Source organism: Typha latifolia, chromosome 3 (genome assembly GCF_019914945.1).
Source record: "Typha latifolia isolate L0001 chromosome 3, TyphaL0001v2, whole genome shotgun sequence".
Taxonomy (NCBI): domain Eukaryota; kingdom Viridiplantae; phylum Streptophyta; class Magnoliopsida; order Poales; family Typhaceae; genus Typha; species Typha latifolia.
The window spans coordinates 18,239,457-18,258,018 of NC_133088.1; the positions used below are offsets into that span (position 1 = coordinate 18,239,457).

General features: G+C 41.5%; 4 protein-coding genes across 4 annotated transcripts; 1 reads left to right on the forward strand and 3 right to left on the reverse strand.

The window, feature by feature from the left end:
• Positions 1 to 812: 812 nt before the first annotated feature.
• LOC140784253 (ubiquinol oxidase 1a, mitochondrial-like) lies at positions 813 to 2,812 on the reverse strand. Its single transcript, XM_073131540.1, has 4 exons — positions 2,178 to 2,812; positions 1,950 to 2,078; positions 1,362 to 1,850; positions 813 to 1,116 (listed from the first exon to the last, which is right to left on the reverse strand). The coding sequence occupies exons 1-4, from the start codon at positions 2,547 to 2,549 to the stop codon at positions 1,057 to 1,059; spliced, it is 1,050 nt and encodes a 349-aa protein (XP_072987641.1). The 5' UTR covers positions 2,550 to 2,812; the 3' UTR covers positions 813 to 1,056.
• A 1,352-nt stretch (positions 2,813 to 4,164) lies between these two features.
• LOC140785196 (ubiquinol oxidase 1a, mitochondrial-like) lies at positions 4,165 to 5,939 on the reverse strand. Its single transcript, XM_073132968.1, has 4 exons — positions 5,373 to 5,939; positions 5,155 to 5,283; positions 4,558 to 5,046; positions 4,165 to 4,456 (listed from the first exon to the last, which is right to left on the reverse strand). The coding sequence occupies exons 1-4, from the start codon at positions 5,736 to 5,738 to the stop codon at positions 4,397 to 4,399; spliced, it is 1,044 nt and encodes a 347-aa protein (XP_072989069.1). The 5' UTR covers positions 5,739 to 5,939; the 3' UTR covers positions 4,165 to 4,396.
• A 1,316-nt stretch (positions 5,940 to 7,255) lies between these two features.
• LOC140784854 (ubiquinol oxidase 2, mitochondrial-like) lies at positions 7,256 to 9,477 on the reverse strand. The gene is made up of 4 exons (XM_073132444.1): positions 9,012 to 9,477; positions 8,780 to 8,908; positions 7,681 to 8,169; positions 7,256 to 7,572 (listed from the first exon to the last, which is right to left on the reverse strand). The coding sequence occupies exons 1-4, from the start codon at positions 9,339 to 9,341 to the stop codon at positions 7,513 to 7,515; spliced, it is 1,008 nt and encodes a 335-aa protein (XP_072988545.1). The 5' UTR covers positions 9,342 to 9,477; the 3' UTR covers positions 7,256 to 7,512.
• Positions 9,478 to 15,044: 5,567 nt separating this feature from the next.
• Positions 15,045 to 18,462, forward strand: LOC140784853 (uncharacterized). The gene is made up of 4 exons (XM_073132443.1): positions 15,045 to 15,859; positions 16,967 to 17,022; positions 17,103 to 17,295; positions 17,802 to 18,462. Exons 1-4 carry the CDS (start codon positions 15,083 to 15,085, stop codon positions 18,153 to 18,155), a joined length of 1,380 nt encoding a protein of 459 aa, XP_072988544.1. The 5' UTR covers positions 15,045 to 15,082; the 3' UTR covers positions 18,156 to 18,462.
• Positions 18,463 to 18,562: the final 100 nt, after the last annotated feature.

The window sequence follows — 18,562 nt, forward strand, 5'->3', positions numbered from 1 at the left end:
AATCTAGTCTTAGTTTTCTTGTCAGAAATACCCATAGAGGTTCTTCATTTGAAATCCCTTGCCAGAAATAAGCTACTTGTAAGGGATATGCATGGCTGCATGTCCTTATATTTCAGGAATAATTAAAATTATTAGGAACTAGTCATAGATATTCTTTATCTGATTGATTCAGATAGAATCTTGCGTATTATTAAATCTTTCTTGTGGAAAAATTCCTCATGAGACCTATGTGGTACTCAGTTTCATTTCCACAGAGCTCTGCAGAGAATTTATCTGAATATTCGAAGGAACTCAGGAAAGATCTGATGGAAGATGTTATTACTCTTTGGGCCTACTCGCAATTGTTGTCTTTGGGATTTTCTGGACTCCAGGTCTCCAGTTCATGGCCGAACTCTCGCATCTCCAAATTCCGAGCTCATATGTATTGTAGTACAAGCAACATAATAAAGAGTTTTACGAACGGCAGCGAACTATAATCTCTTACAGTTGAATTATCAAAAAATTTCAATCATCTTGTTATCTCACAAATACAATCTTGACTTACCCCGGATGAACAAAATGGAACCGTCCCAACCAGAATATTACAAACAAAAAAGAATACTCCGAAGAACAATAATAGTGATCTGGTGCTCGGATTTGCAAAAGCTAAAATGGATAGTGCGGCAGTTTATAACTGCAGAAATGATTTAAGAAATGACCACTATCTTTACATTTCTTAACAAATGACCAATATCTTTCCGAGTACAGTCTTAACTCCAGTAACAGAGCAGCTGTCAGGGGACAAAATAGAATAGCTTACGTTATACGAAACATTTTCCAACAAAGAACCCGATAAGGGAATAGTAGCTAAACTCAATATGCAGCCACAAAGATTTCTCCGAGTTGTAACATGCAGCAACCAGAATAACAAGTTGCAAACTCAAATCTCTTTTTACAGTCACAGCAAGTATTATTCATTCAACCAACAGTAATAGATCCCATCTATACATTATACGGTTCTCAATAAATCCAGCTAATACTTGAAATGCCCAAATCGCGGAACTTAGCAGGATACTCTCAGTGATAATCGAGAGGCGCCGGCGTCTGCTTCAACTCCATGCCTTGGTAATGAATGTCCTGCAAAATGATTTTTAAAAATAATAAGATTAAGAATACGTATAGAGATCCAATATAACCCATTTCGCCACAGGGATAGTGATCAGTTGGTTACACAAACTCGTACTGTCTGAAAAAATTTCGGATTTAAATCCCAATAACAACTACATCAATATTGGGTAAAACACTATTAAGTTCTCACTTCCACTTAAAAGATAAATCCAACCCACCCCATTCCAAAAAAAGTGGGAGTTAATTAAGCATACCGATGCGAAGTGGTTGACGTCGCGGTGATGCGCCTCATCAGCACGGACGACGGTGACGACGTCCTTTAGAGTAGCGTCCGCCGGAAGGCGCCAATAGTCGACGGCGATGGCGGGGGCCGGAACATTCTCGATCTTACCAGCCTCGAGGTCTTTGAGGAACTCGGTGTAGGAATGGATAGCCTCCTCTTCCAGATATCCCACGACGCGGTGGGCGAACTTGGGAGAGAGGAGGTAGCCCACGAAGTAGGCGTTGAAGAAGACGCCCTGCACGGCGATGACGAGGGCTCGCTCGTACCACCGGGGCTTCGCCACCTCCATGAACGTCATCAGATGCATCCGCTCGTTCTCGGCTTCTTCGAGAAGGACTCGGACCCAGCCGCCGGTGTGTTCGAAGCGGCGGAGGGAGCGGAGGTGAAGGAGCATGCCGCCCACCATTCCTGGGACTGCGGCCACGGTCTCAAGCATCATGGCTCGGCACCCGTACCTCCTCTGCGTCACAAAAATCATATCACCAAATTGAATGGAAAGAAACGGGAATAGAAAAGGATCGGCAGGCTAGGGGTTTTGGGATTAAATCATGCATGGTACCTGGAAGAAGATATCTGTGGGGATTCGGAGGGCCTTCACGGTCCAGTACGCTACCTTGTCAAGAAAGGTCGTCGGCACGTGGTGCTTCTTCAGATCGATCGAGACATTCGACTTGTACGTCTCCCATGGCTATCAATTTTAAAAACACAAAACCAGATTAAGTATCTTGTTGAATTGGGAAAATTTGGAAAATTTGAAGAGTAATAGAAAAAGGAAGCATCGGCTTACCCTGAAGCAAGACCACTTCCACTCGGTGCCGTCCTCCTTGACGAGCTTAGAGGGCTGGATACCCCAATAGCTCGCGATCTCCTTCTTCGCGCTCGGAGGAGTCCCCACCCCCTCCTTCGCAGCGGCGCCTTTCGCAACCGTCGCCTCATCCTCTCGGCCAACAGCCGGAGAAGCCGTCGTGCTCGCCATCCGCACCGAGGAGACCCTCACCCACACCGCCATCCCCTTGGCCGGCGCAGACCCACGGTACATGAGATAGTTCGTCGCCTCCCCAATCGCCGTAGATCTAGGTACCGAGGTGGTGGTGGTGGTGGAGAAGAGGCGACCACCGAGGTGCCTCAGAAGGAGAGCGCCGCCCATTCGAGAAGTCATCGTCTCAATACCTTTGGGAATACGAGAAATCGGAAGGAAGAACTCAGAGCTGTTATTAGTAGATTCCGATAACTACGGCGAAGATAATAAATAGGTCGGCGTCGCGAGAGTTCATAAAGAAGCTGCTTGTCGGTTCGTGAACACTCGAGTCGCGTCACTCTCGGTAAGTCTCCTCTCCTTCGATAGCTATTGTCGCGAGTTAGGCGGTTAATTGGTTGGCGGTGACCGCATTCGTGAAACCCCTTTGTGGACTGGACTCTCTTGGAAGCGACGTGGCCGTTTGAAAGGAGATAACATAGCAAGCGATAGTTGTAAAGCTATGAGCGAACGAATAACTCCACGGCGTCCACGAGGGAATACATAATCTACGTTGTCTAAGGCAAGTTTGGGGGAAAATGTTTAGGTAGCAGATGTGAAGAGCAAGAAAGTTCCTCATCCCAGGAACTGGAACCTGGACCTTTAATACGATATCTGGTCTCCTGGGTACTCACTCGTAAGAGATTTTTTTTTCTTTTAAAAAAAAAAAAAATCTTTTAAAGAGTAAATAAGTAAGGCGAATATTCTCATGTCTCGTGGATTGGATTGCGTGAAGAATCGGTATTGTTGAGCTTACATATGCCCGCGAGATACGGGAAGCAAAAGTTTCTTGCAGCCCAAGTCAGTCTCCCGAAAACGTGGAATCAATAGCAGCCGGCGGCTAGCTACTTGGAAAATTTGTAATAAAGGGTTAAATATTTCAACAGATTTCCTGGTGCTGCAGCAGCTACGTAATAAATCTCTATTACGGTGGAATAATTTATCTTAATACTAGTTAACTTACTTAATTATTATTTTTTATCTTTAAAAAATATTACTTTATTTAATTATCATTTTAATTATTTATTTTAATTATTTTCTATCTCTTTTTTCTTTCTCCTCTCTCATTCATTCACCCTGAGCAACCCATTTATTTTGACGCCTAGCTAGTAGCACTTTGTTTATCCTATAATCTCGTAATTAATAAAAGAGAGCAAAAAGAACAGTAACTTAATTGCTTTATTGGCAGTAATTGATGCTTCTTTAATTGTTATTATTTTACATGGATATTTTTTATCTTCTCATGCATAGTACATGACGGAAGAATTCGATCTAATTAATCCACGTATAAAGTTATTAAAGCTAAAGATTTTGGAAATCCCGTTGTCTGATGCATCTATTAAACTAGTGAATGAAGAGAAAACTTATTAACATAAATAAATAAATAAATAAAGAGAAGTAATGGGGAAGACACTAGTTGGTCGGTACATCTATCACAAGCAGCGCACTTGTGCTCTTATTAATAATCACCCCAGGTGGTCGGGTCAGCTTGCTCAGATCTATCCAGACTTGGACGAATCTTGACTCCACTAATAGATAGAGCATGCTCTTTTAATATAGTTAGCAACTGTAATAAGAGGAAGAAAGAAAACTTAGTATGCTATATGAACATTTTCCCAACATATAGGAATACTAAATGCCTGAGTAGAGATCACTGTAAGAATCAATAGTGCAAGTTCGTTTTAGCTGAGAAGAAATTAAAGAATGATGACATGCCATGAATTCACTACCATAAAAGCTCAAAATGCAGCAACACAGATTCAACCAGAATAAAAAGTTCCAATCTCAATTTCTCCTTTTACACGACAGTTTATACCTCGAAGGTTGGCAGAGAACGACACAATCCACGGCAATTAAGTATTATCTATTTATCAGTAGTAGATCCCATGCATGCATGCACAGTATACAATTCTCTATATATCCAGCTAATATTTTTTATGGATAAAACAACTAATATTTCTAATATCCAATAGGCGGTCAGCGTGATACTATTAGTGATACTCAAGCGGTGCCGGCGTCTCCTTCAACTCCATGCCTCGGTAATGGATGTCCTGCAAAATAGTTGGAAAAAATAATCAAGAATACGTACAGGAATTCAACAAACAGAACAAACTCCATTGATTCCGAGAAAGTAGGAGTTAATTAAACACACCGATGCGAAGTGATTGACGTCGCGGTGGTGCGCCTCATCAGCACGGACGACGGTGACGACGTCCTTTAGGGTAGCGTCAGCCGGAAGGCGCCAGTAGTCGATGGCGATGGCGGGAGCCGGAATGTTCTCCATCTTACCAGCCTCTAGGTCTTTGAAGAACTCGTTGTAGGAATGGATGGCCTCCTCTTCCAGGTATCCAACGACGCGGTGGGCGAACTTGGGGGAGAGGAGGTAGCCCACGAAGTAGGCGTTGAAGAAGACGCCCTGCACGGCGATGACGAGGGCACGCTCGTACCATCTCGGCTTCACCACCTCCATGAACGTCATCAGGTGCATCCGCTCGTTCTCCGCTTCTTCAAGAAGCGCTCGGATCCAGCCGCCGCTGTGGTCGAAGCGGCGGAGGGAGCGGAGGTGGAGGAGCATGCCGCCCACCATTCCAGGGACTGCGGCCACGGTCTCAATCATCATGACTCGGTGTCCGTGCCTCCTCTGCGTCACAAAAGTATATCACCAAATTGCCGGGAATTCTTGGGGAGGAAACTGAAATAGAAAAGATCGGCCGGAATAGGGGTTCTGGGATAATCTTATTCGTAGTACCTGAAAGAAGATATCGACGGGGATTCGGAGGGCCTTCACTGTCCAGTACGCTACCTTGTCGAGAAAAGTCGTCGGAACGTGGTGCTTCTTGAGATCGATGGACACATCCGAATTGTACGTATCCCATGGCTATCCAGCATAACCAGAATAAAATATCTTGTTGAATTGAGATTTTCGAAAAAATTGAAGAGATATAGAAAAGGAAGCATCAGGCTTACCCTGAAGCAAGACCACTTCCACTCGGTGCCGTCCTCCTTGACGAGCTTAGAGGGCTGGATACCCCAATAGCTCACGATCTCCTTCTTCGCGCTCGGAGGAGTCCCCGCTCCGTCCTTCCCGGTGGCATCTTTCGCTGCCGTCGCCTTATCCTCTCGGCTGACCGCCGGAGAAGCCGTCGTGCTCGCCATCCGCACCGGGAAGACCCTCACCCACATCGCCATCCCCTTCGCCGGCGCAGATCCGCCGTACATGAAATAGTTCGCCACCTCCGCGGTCGCCGCAGATCGAACGGCCGTCGTGGTGGTGGAGAAAAGGCGGCCACCGAGGTGCCTCAGAAGGATAGAGCCGCCCATTCGAGAGGTCATCGTCTCAAACCTTTGGAAGGAAGAAATCACAGAGTTGTAGTAGATCAATAGAGGCAGTAGCCCTTGACTTAGGATTCCAACATCTATGGCGAAGGGAATCGGTTGGCGTCGCGAGAGTTCATATAGCCGCCTTTTGTCGGTTCGTCAGCGATCGTCCACGTGGGAAACATCTTCGAAGTTGCCTTTGGCAAGTTTGGGGGAGAAAATTAATGCTACGTAACGTAGCCCATTTGAAGTGCACCTGATCCTGTTTACGATGTCTCGCGGATAGTTTAATGAGGTAACGATATATCATAAGTAAGGCGAATAACTTTATCCCTCGTTGATAGCGTGAAGTGTCGGTAATGATAAACCTAGAGGTACCGGCGAGATACCGAAAGCACAAAGTAGACGAAATATGAAGTTTCTAGTAGCCGGCGGCTAAGTTGGAAAACGGTAATAAAGAGTTTGACATTTAGAAGAGGAGAGGATTTCTCCACAACCACCTTGTCCAGCGGCTTAAGTAGAACGGTGAAAAGAACAGTAACTTAATTGTTAAATTGGCAGTAATTGGTGTTTTTTTTAATGGGTAAATACTCCATTACCTCTTTATAAATTCTAATCCTGATTGTTGTTTGCCAGTACCACGTAAATTAGGCCTTATTTTGCAATCAAAGAATATATCAGTCTTTTTTGTCAGGAGAATACCATGACATAAATTGCGAAGTTACTTGTGCAATTTGAGTTACCAAGGCAGCTGAGTATGTGATAGATCCTAATTAATTTAACATTAAATAGTGAGAGCTGGATGCTAATATAATTTGTAAATATTTATCTCCTAGATTGAGCAACTAATAAATCGTTAGAAAATCTGCAGCTTGATGACATTAAGAAAGGTGAAGTCGATCATCACTAAAGTCAACAACAGGAGATATAGTTAAATTCAATTGTGATCGGATATCTTTACATATTAGCAAATTTTGGTTTTAATTAATCATAAACTATATACATGATTAGACTAGATTTAGAAATAAAATGTATACATGCAAAAAGAAAAACTCCATATTAATCTAAAATTACAAAACTAGAAATAAGTAATCACGGATTAAACTTGTTATAGGACTTAATTTTCTAATGTTCCTATTACAACCCGAAGTAAATTAATGGTTGGATTTAACAAAAGGATAGAAAGATAGGAATGGTAAAGAAGAGGAGCTCTTCTTACCCAGCAGACTAATTTGATGTAGTTAATCGACGTAGCAAGTGACTAAAGCTAAAGAGTTTACAAATTCCTTGTCTGATGCATCTACTAAACTAGTGAATGAAGCGAAAACAAATAGTTGGTCAGTAAATACATCGGACAAAGCCCAAGAACCCACTTGTGCTCCAGTTGATCGAGGCACCTTAATGGGCTCGTAATAAGGCCTTCATTGTTTTTTTTTTCCTGGCTCAAAGCCTGTGAGCCAGGAAGGATACCAATCACGGATAGTTCACAGGCTCAACATTGAAGTAGTGAACAAAAACTCTACTGCAGCAACTTCGAGGAAGGGATGTATCAATGGACTTGTAATAGACAAAAACCAACAGAGGAATACGACCAAACTGTCAACACAAGGCCAATTTCTTAGTTAGCAACATCGACATAGGAGACTAACAGAAGCACAATAAATCAAACACACACACTACTTTTTTATACATGCAAAGTTCAACTTAATTGCTCAGCTCTTTATTCCGACCACTTCCTTACGCGATGGCGAGATTCCGTGGCACTCCAGCTTCAGTGAATAGAAAGGAATCAATGGTACCCAACCGGAGCTGGAAGATCTCTTAGCTGATGTCCCTGGTAATGGATGTCCTGCCATGCCAACCCAAACAGTTAATTTGCCTATATATAATTACATCAAATTACTACTTAATTACAAGACGATGACAACTGGTGATATAGCTAGTTATAAATACTTACAGAAGCGAAATGGTTGACATCACGGTGGTGGGCCTCGTCGGCACGGACAACCTTAACGACGTCCGAGAGCGTGGCATCGGCAGGAAGGCGCCAGTAGTCGATGGCGATGGCGGGGGCGGGGACGTTCTCGATCTTGCCGGCCTCGAGGTCAGTGAGGAACTCGGTGTAGGAGTGGATGGCCTCCTCCTCGAGGTAGCCAACCATGCGGTGGGCGTTCTTGGGGGAGAGGAGGTAAGTGACGAAGTAGGCGTTGAAGAAGACGCCCTGGACAGTGAAGACGAGGGCCCGCTCGTACCAACGGGGCTGGGAGACCTCCATGAACGTCATGAGATGCATGCGCTCGTTCTCGGCTTCTTCCAGGAGGGCCTTGATCCATCCGCCGCTATGTTCGAAGCGGCGGAGGGAGCGGAGGTGGAGGAGAAGGCCGGCCACCATTCCGGGCACGGCGGCCACCGTCTCGAGCATCATGGCGCGACAGCCGTACCTCCTCTGCGCGATTCAGTATTTTAGATTTTCAGGTCACAGATTGGAGCGTAAATTCGATAACCGTCTAAATTTTAGTCTAATTGCCTCCCACCCCGAAAAAAATATCCTCTCACATACAGAGAAACTACGAACTAATTTAGCATTTGACCAAGCCGTTAAGGCAGCAAGTTTAAAAAAAAAAAAATGTAGCCAAAATACCCGATGGTCAGGAAATTCCGGCAGTAGGGACTGCTCGCATCCATATTGAGTTAATTTGGTAATCAAAATTAGTAGTATTTAGCGTAATTAATTCACTTTAAACTATCGATGACTACGGTTGGTATTACCAGCTCACCTCGCAGGTATTAACGACTGAAAGGCGAGCGCACATGAATTCCGGCCATCGAATCTCGGTCACGCGATCGTTGCATGACCGTAGGTTGTAGTAGTAGCAACCGCAGTTCCAGACCCGTCCGCCTCACTGGACGGTCCAGATCATCGGCTGCCATTTTCCATTTTCCGACGACTTTAATATTATATAATTTTTCAAAACATAACATTTTACCATGAAAAAAGGAAAAGAAAGAAAGTGAACATAGTCCAGAAAAGTGTCTAAAATGAGAATTTTCTTTACCTGGAAGAAGATGTCTGTCGGTACACGGAGCGCCTTCACAGTCCACCTCGCCATCTTGTCGCCCCACGTGATCGGCACATGATGCTTGCTCAGATCGATCGAGACGTTCGACGAATACGTCTCCCATGGCTATTTTTTCATCATCAAAATGGATCAAACAAAGCTACAATTATTTTCAAGACAAAAAGTAAAAGCTTATAGCAATGCTACTGAAAGATCAAATGATAGATACCCTGAAGCAAGACCACTTCCACTCGGTGCCATCCGCCTTTACGAGCTTGGACGCCTCTACGCCCCAATAGCTCACCGCTGCCTTCTCCTCCTTCCTCCCTCCGGCGGAGACGTCCTTCCCCACCGCCTCGGGAGAGGTGACGATCCGACGGAAGCTGGCCACCGGGATCCCAACCCACGCCACCGGAACTGAAGCCGTACCGCCACCGGCGTGTCCGATCAAGATGGGCGGAACCATTCCGCCCGCCGCAACCGGCCGGGAGATCGCCGCCGTGGAGAAGAAGCGGGGGCTGAGTTGCCTCATCATCGATCCAGCGATACGAGAACTCATCGTCGCTTCTTCTTCTTCAGATGAAAAGGTTTTTTGCAGAGATTGTAGGAGTTTCGGAAACTTTTTAAATCGGTCGTTACCAACGACTTGTACGGGATGAAAATTTAGGTCGGGGGTTTTTATAGGAGGAGACGGGAGACACAATGTTTAAATGCGGTTAATTTTGCAGTTAATCCCGTCTGGCGATGAGTTGGATACGGCTGACGTGGCTGAGATATATCCGAGTTTTCTTGCTTCGAATTATGCACTTTTTGGTGGTCCCTCTTTGTCACTCAATGAGGTAATTACTTTATTATTATTATTATTATTTATTGAGAGCAAGTAGATTAATTATAGCTTAAATAGTATGGGCGAACGTGAGCATACACAGACATGGTTTATTTTAATTCTATTTTATTTTTTTAAATCCGTGTTTCACAAGCATTTAAATCTGTGATCTCCTGTTATTGTCTTATTGATGGACAGATATTTTTAATTTTATTTTTTAAAAAAATCTGTGTTCTATTTATATTTGTGATCTTCTGTCATAGCTGAGTAAAGACAGCAGCGTATTGCAATGGTGGTCGTCAATAAAATAATTACTAGTTATCAAACTTTTATTTATAGTTTACTAGTCAAAGTAAGCCAGCTGCCGACCTTTACGAGCGTGGCCAGCACGCGATACTTGAAAGTATCCACTTATTAGAGAACGTACGGGTCGGCTTACAATTTGTGTCGTACATTTTTCCTCGGACTAATCTGCCCCTCAATTTGCATTAACCCTAACCCTGTGGAAAAGTGTAAAATTTATTACTGCCACCGAGGTGGCATCACCAAGTATATTGATGTACAACAAAAGTGGTTCCATATTTTCCAACCACTCGAACGAAGAGCTTTAATAAAATAAGAGAGAACTACCACTACGGGCCACTCTTTCCTTGATTAAATAAAAATATATAGTACTCTTTACTAATTTTGCACAAGACGCAATGGGATCTTAGAATGTTGGACAGATTCCACTTAATTATAAAAGGGATGTAGCACTAGATTACGTAAGGGATGACGCACTATTTTCCGAGCAATATGCGTTGCATCATTGCTTATATCATTCTATGCAAGTTGAGTGCATGCAACGACGCTTCCTCGAGCTAGCTTTATTAGTTGAAGCAAAGCAGCAAGTGGTGAATTAAATCGAATGCATCAAACTTAATCTATTTTTGGACGACGAATAAATGTAAAACTTTTGAGTCTTTTGGAACTTCCCCTTCGGTTATAGTTAATAGTAAACTAATCGTAGTTGCGTTCACAGATAAGGAAAAATCCGTTGTTATATGTAGATTCCGGGCAACATGCTAAGAGGTTGGAAAACATTTAAAATTGATCCAATTCTATTTGAATATGAATTAAACAATTAATTTAAGTTAAAATATTATGAAATATTTTCCGTACTTCATGTTGATCTTTAATATAATTTTAGTTCGTATTTATGATGGTTTATAAATTTAACTAGATCTGATTTTTTATACATTTAAAAAGTAAATACGAATATACTTGATTTGATCCATGTCGTTGTACTTAGCGAATATAATAATTAAATTCGTCATCTATATTGACGAAAAAACAATTTGACCGCTCGGTTGGTTAATGTAGTCCAATTTCGGCTCAAGAGAGAGTCTTCAATTATTTTATAATCCATTTATCAACTAATACCCGGCACATGTTTCCTAATCTTATTGGTTTACCTTGCGCCACTGCTTACGTCATCGTGAATATATATATATATATATATATATATAATAAATACAATGCTTCTACTTGAGTAGTCAAAGTCAAACATCAGATGTGTAAGACAAGTTGTCAGCCCTGTTGATTTGTCGAGTTATGCATGCATAAAGTTTAGCTATTAATTTTTTTTTAATGGAAAAGAGGATTTGTTTCAAATTGGTCAACAAGGCCAAAATGTTACACCCTACTACCCCTCCTATATGTATAGCCAGCAGCATCTTTATACAGAATTAAGGTAAACTTTGGGATTACTGAGCTCTCCCACCTAATCAAAGAGAAACTAGATCTAGAATAATTAGCCAGCCATTTTGTTACAAAATTTGTCTTTAGAGTAGTTTAATGTCATTTTGTTGAAGTTAGAAAGTAAATGTTTGTTGTCCTTAATCATGTTTTTTGTGGCCCAACTATCTCCCCCTTTACTTATGATCTATACCATCATTAAGGAGTCATTATCAATATGTAGATTGCTAATCTTTAAAAATTTAGCGCGATTCAAAGCCTCTCCAATAATCTAAGCATCACCATAAATAGTAGTTTGGCACTTGATTGGTGCTCCACCTGTAAGAAGAATATCGGCGTTAGAGTCTCTAAAAATTCACCATCTTCTACTAATGTTGGTAGTTGGGTCAAAGGATGCATCACAGTTCAACTTGACCCAATGTCACCGAGGTGAGTTCCAGTCAATGTTGATTGGAGGAGATGAGTTTTCTATGATTTTTTTTTTTGTCCTTTAGTTGGATGGAAATAATCCATTGTCATAAGCACCATATTTTCCAATAAGAATAAGTAGAAATTTGTTGATTAGTTATGGAAGTGAAATTTCTATTCTTTTCATATTTGCAACATGTAATTGACAATGATAGCCACGGTCAAATCTCTTTGGTCATAGGTGAATCGACCCTTTTCTTGAGCCACCCCCTATTAACCCACTTATTGTTAAAAGTATAATGATAACCGAAAACATATGTTAAGGTTCCAGAATTGTCTAGCCTGCTCACAATCCAGAAATAAGTGTTCGACAGTTTCAATATCTCGCTTACAAAATGTCACACATGGGGATTATGTGATGGCTATAATTAAGGAGCCTCGTCTTGGTTGACACTTGACAACCTATTCTAAGCTAATTTCCACAAGAAAACCCATATCTTTGATGCCACATGGAGCTTCGACAGGACAATCCATATAGAGTCAAGTTAAAGGTCAGCCTCAACCTAGTCCATAAGAGTCTTATAAGGCAACCCAACAAAAGCAATCTCATGCGAGTCATGCAGCCAAACCCAAGAATCCTATCCCGGGAAATGAGAATCCCCTTAACCACCTTAGCAAGGACAGAGTCAAACTACATGTCAAGCCTCTCGGACCACCACTTTTTTCTATGAATTAATCTAGCAACTTTCTTACTACCCATTCTTACATCTATATTATGGTGTGTGAGTTTGAGAGATAGTGTTATAGAAAAAAAAAATCCAAGGATCATTAATAATTAAAGTACTTTTCCCATCAATAATGTTCTTAATAATGCCATCCCTAAACTTGCAACTAGCCATAAGAATATGCCAGTACATTTGCGAGATATCTTTCATTTTCTTCCTTATTTTCTAGAGGTTAATTCTTTCATACTTAGATCTCATAAAATTAAGGAGCCTAGCCTTAGTTGGCAACTTTGTTCCAAACTAATTTTCACAAGAAAACTCAAAATCTTCAAGGCCACAGGAAGCTTCCACAAGATAGTCCGCATAAAGTCAGATTGAAGGTTGGCCTCAACTTAGTCTATAAGGGTCATATAAGGCGACCCAGGAGAAGCAATCCTATGCGTGTCATGCAGCCAAACCCAAGAATCATGTCTTGGGAAATGAGGATCCCCTCCTCATCCACCTTAGCAAGGACAAACAAACCGCAGGTCAAGCCTCTAGGTCCACCACCTTCTCCCATGAATTAATCTTGCCACTCTCTTACTATCCTTACTTATATCCATATTAAGTTAAAGTGAGATTGAGAGATAGTGGCAACGATAAAATTCAAGGATCATTAATAATTGAAGTACTTTTCCCATCACTAATGTTCTTAATAATGACATTCCTAAACTTGCAATTAGCCATAAGAATGTGCTTGTACATTTGAGAGATGCCTTTCATTTTCTTCCTTCTATTCTATTCTATTCTAGAGGTTAATTCTTTCAAACTTAGATCTCAGAAGATTAACCCACACAGTAAGTTACACTGGTTGAGGATGCTATGAATCTTAAGCGTTCATAAAAGCCAATCGAGCCAAATTAAGATCCACACGTTTTTAATTTTGACTAAAAAAATAGAACCATCTAAAACTATGTGATTTATATTAACATCAACTTATTAACTTTTTTATTCAAACTCAACAAAAAAAGAAATTAAAAATAATAATTTATTAGAGAATTTTTTTTTTCCCACCATATCCTATCTTTAACATATCACATTCTTCAATATAAAATAAAATACACTCTTGACCATTTTTTTATCTTGTCTAATATAAGATTATAAGTCTAAAATTTACTATATCACTTTGTACCTTTCTTTAGATATATGATAAAAAAAAATTCAATCATTTAAAAAATATGTGTAGAAAAAGATATTTACCCAGACAATGAGATAATTAATACTGTGATATTATGGTAATTTATATTTTCTCTATTAATCTCGATTTTGAGTGCACCGTATGTTTACACGTATCACGTATGTCCTCGAAGAGTCGATACTCTTCAAGCCCCAAGCAGTAGCGGGCTAAGCTGAGAGGTCCAAACGGACCAGAGCTGATTAGTTTGGGCCAGATAGGATCGGCGCAAATTGGATCATAATCTAATTTCTTAATACGTGGAGATCACAGGGAAGGCCAGAAAATCCTGTAGGCCCAGTAGTGTATGACGCACTAGGCCTTTGTGGGCCCAATGGTCCACACGTGTTATGGTCCTGATTCACGACTCCCGAGAAGAGAGCAAATTATAGTTACCTCGTTTTGAAAGCAAAGCCTGGAGTAAATAATTATGTTAAAATCGTTTTTAAACGCAAGATATATGGATGTCTACGTCTGGAATTTCCGGCACCCAATAAATGCAGTATTTAATTGGTTTCAACCTATGCAACCAACCGGCACAAGAGCTCTCATCCACCCATCTCCGGTCTCATTTTATTTTTGATGGCAGCCCACGCCACATTCAATAATTATAATAGATGACTGATAGCCTAACAACTGACTCAAATTGTAGCATTGAGTGAAAGAATCAAAATCATATTTTCTTATCTTGCACCTAATTTGTTTCTACCTAACCTATTATGTTTTTACTGTAAATCTCTCTCTCTCTCTCTCTCTTTAATACGTTAACATAATTAAAATTTAAAAAAAAGCGCACGTTGAGTAGAGATTCAGAACTACCAGCCATTCTCGCCACCAAAGACAACAAATATTACAACATTTTTTTGGTCATACCACGCTGTTATTATTTTTTGTGAACTATATTATATATATCATTATGGTTCCATTGTTATGTGTTTGTATGTAACGAAGAAGATACGATGGAAAGATAACAGTGTCCCTATTATTATTATTATTAATATATTATTGTTATTATTATTATTTTGAAAAAGGACCCTCATCATTTTATTGCAATGGAGGAGAACAAAAAGGTAATCCGACCTTTTTCCTCTGTCCTCTGCTGGCCTTTTCCTATTGAAAAGACACTTCTCCCTTCATCCGGAGTAAAAACTTGGCTAAGCGCCAATGCCCACGTCACTCATCACATGCTCTCTTCCCCACATCGAGAACTCCTCCACTTACTCCCCAAACTACCCCTTCTCTCGTCCGCCTTAACTCAACACCAGCATCCGCTAATAGTCGCCAAATAGTAAGGGTATTTTTGTAAAAAGAGATCCTCCTTCCAACCTATTTAAAACATGCACATGGCTCCAGATTTCCACTTCCCAAGCTCTCTCTATCGTCTTTCTGTAATGGCGGCCGAAGCGGACAGGGAGACGAAGCCAGAACCATCGTCGACTTCTATGATCTCGGATGAATCGGCACCGAGTTCCTCCACCATTTCCCTCCTCGCCTCCTACCTCGGCATTGGCTTCACGCTCTTCTTGGCGAATCTCCCCAAGAACTCGGTATCGTACATCTCCTCTCTCCAGTCTCGGAACCGAATCCTAGCTCTCAAGCTTTTCCAGGCTGAGGAACAGCTACGGCAGCTACGGTCGCGGCGGAAGGAGGAGGCGAAAGCGAACGCCAGAGTAGTCGAAATCTTCGCTGGTCACCGCAACGGATGGCGCGAGGAGGAGCGCCGACTTCTAGGCCAGATCGATGCAGGCTCCGACGAGATCGCTGCATTGCGTGCTCGGATCGCTGAGTTGGAGGGTGCGGACGCGGAGCTCAGGGCCTGCGTGGAGCGCCTCGAGCAGGAGGTGGCGGAGAGGGAAGAGTTGCTCGAGATCGCGGCGGCGAGGAGGGGGGAAGACGAAGCGGATCCAGGTGAGAAGGAGGGCGAGAAGTACGGGGAATTCTTTGGGGATTTATCGGGGACGGGGAAGGATCGAGTATCGGAGGGGACTGATCAGATGGCGGAGGCGTGCTTCTTGGAGAGGAGTAGAGAGTTGGATGAGATGATGGCGATCTATGCACAGCGCAACGATTTCCGAGGAGAGTTCTATCCACCGCCGCCCCCGCTGCCAGAATATTTTCCTCTGCAGGGAGAGGCGAAGCCATGGATCGAGAGGTCGAACAGTTGGCAGGTGAGGATTTCTACAGTAAGACGCATAAGACTTGGTAGTCGGATTATTGTTCTTTACTTTGAGTTAATTAAGCTGGTTTGAGCTGAAGGATTCAGGTTCTTCGGACCGACTACAAGTAATTGAAATAGTTTACGTCAGGAAACTAAAAAAGGATAACATAATTTCAATTTTTCTCTCACTTTTAGTTTATTTTGGATTCCATGCCTTTGAAGTTTCCCCCATTCCTCGGACACGGTTTAGTCTGTTTTGTGTACCGAAATCTTGATGCAAGTGCTGCTAAACTTACATGATTCTTGAGATGACATTTCTAAATTAATAAATATTGATCCAAAAATAAGCAGCTTTGTTATAGCAGAATTTGTTGTGTTGACTAGCTGTTCTGCTTGTCAATTATCAAAGTTTCAATGCTGAGTGCACATCCGACAGCACATTCAGTGTATTGCTCGCAATGAAACAACGCCAGTTACAAGTTACAGGAAGTCAAAACATGTCACCCTGTAAAATAGCTAACATCTGGGACGTGACATTTTCTCTTTGCAATTAACATAGTGAAATGCACTCTCCCAGGTGCATTTGGCATTCCTATTTTCAGAGGTAGTTCTATGTTTTTGTAAACCTTGTAGTTCCGAAGATATTATGGTACTTTTTATAATATATAATTGTTGGAGTTGAAAATCTTCTTGGAGCTGATAGATATAGCAGACAAAGTTCTCTTAATTTTGGTGCATGATGCTTCTGTGCAGCTTAGGAGGTTTTAAAAGTCCATAGTCCAGTATTACGTGACATACTATGATCCCTGGCCATTGTTTGCTAGGTAGTGCATCAATTCTTGATGATGTTATCAGTTATCCTTTAAATTTTGTCTTCTGCTTCATTACTTTGATGTATGTTATGTGTAGTTCAGTGTTTTTTCTTTTCCAATTCTAACATACAGTGAAAATGACTTGAGTGACTTGGCGTGGAGAGAAACAAAAGAATATGAATTTAACCAAGTTAATTATGTTAGTACTCCTGATTTCTATATAGCATACTATCCCTTGCCAGTGAGTTTATGTACTTCAAGAAGCATGCATCAATGCTTTTGATGTTTTGTTTTCATTCTTATAGGACATGCAGTATGATTCCCTTGAGTCAATGTACAATGTAAAGCATCCTGTGCCAAGGTAAATCTACGGACTGAATTTTTTACTTTCTAGAATAGCAAATTCTTGATCCAGCACTTCATGTTGAGTTCATTTTTCAGGAGGGAGTCCCCTTGGAAGTTAGATGGTGAATCATCAGGAGTCCCTGATAAGCTTAAATTACTCGAGCAAGAATTAATTAACCTGGAAAAACTGGGAATAGAAGAGTCCTCCAAGATCCCATCATTGATGAGAAAGCAGGCAAAAAGATACCAATCTCTTGCTGGAAAAATTGATGACCTCTGCAGAAGAATGGTTAGTTTGTTCTGTACGTCCACTTGCTCCTGTAGCATACCTCTTCTGCTTTTGCAAAATAGATGATTGTCTGCTTTGAATAATTTTTTACTGTCATATGCTGAGGCAATTTCATGTCTAACGGTAACATAAAACTGATTCAATTTCTCAATAATAAAAGGTCGGTTATAGTTGATTTCCCATAGATTCCATTGGGGAGTCGAGCAATTTTAGGCAACTTCAGTCTGATCAATCCAGAGAAGAGACTGCAAACATAGTATCCTTATTAAATAAATCATGGTCATCATGGATATTCATATTATATTGCTGATTGGGCATTAGAATCTCCTGAAGCATCTCCCTTTTTATTTGATTTCATGAATTGTTCTCCTTGATGTGCATTAATATAGTTTTCCTTGCTTAATCATGCGGCCTTAATCATGATGATCCTTGATCCTGTTGCACTCATAGCATTATATTGGAGTGTCGTAACAATAAGATATGAAGTTGTATACTTTCTCTTGTAGCAAGTGAGCGACCCTTGTGATCCAACCCTTACCACGGAGTTCCGGACACAGCGGCAGACGGAGTTCTTAATCGAAGCATTCCGCCTTCAGCATCGTGCTACAGAAACAAGACAAAAACTGAACTCGCTGCAATCAGAGACTGCAAAGATTAGCTTTCGAGATGATTTAACAACACAGACTAAGTTGAGTACAAAGAGATCTCTGGACTCGATCAGAAGCTACTTCCGGGAAATCCAAAGAAACCTGGAGATATGGTTGGCTAGGATTATGGGTGATTTGGAGGGCATTTTGGCTAGGGATGGAGCATCACGCGTAAGAGATTACTATTTATCGCCTCATCCTTTTGTTCGATGAATGTAGATTTTACGTTCCTTGTTTGTCCTTCCTGCTCACTTCCTCAGGGAAAAGAACAGGCGACTTCTGACCATAACTTGAAATGCACATAGTTAAAAACTATTTCTGCCAGTTGACCTGGGCTTGTATATTCCAAGCTTTCTTAAGGCACTTTTCATTATTTACATACCAGGATCCACTTTTAGTCGAGGGCGGAGTTAATAGTAACACCATATTAAAGCTTTGTACCTTTTTTGGGGTGTAACTGTGCTAACTGATTGATCACTTTGCAATTTCAAAAGTTATTTTGGTTGACCCTTGTGTACAACAGGTCTTATAATGGTGCTTACATGGAATTAATTGTTCTCAGATGGATGCCACTGCTTGAGTTTTGCTTAGCATAAGGTATATAACAGTGTAAGCTAATC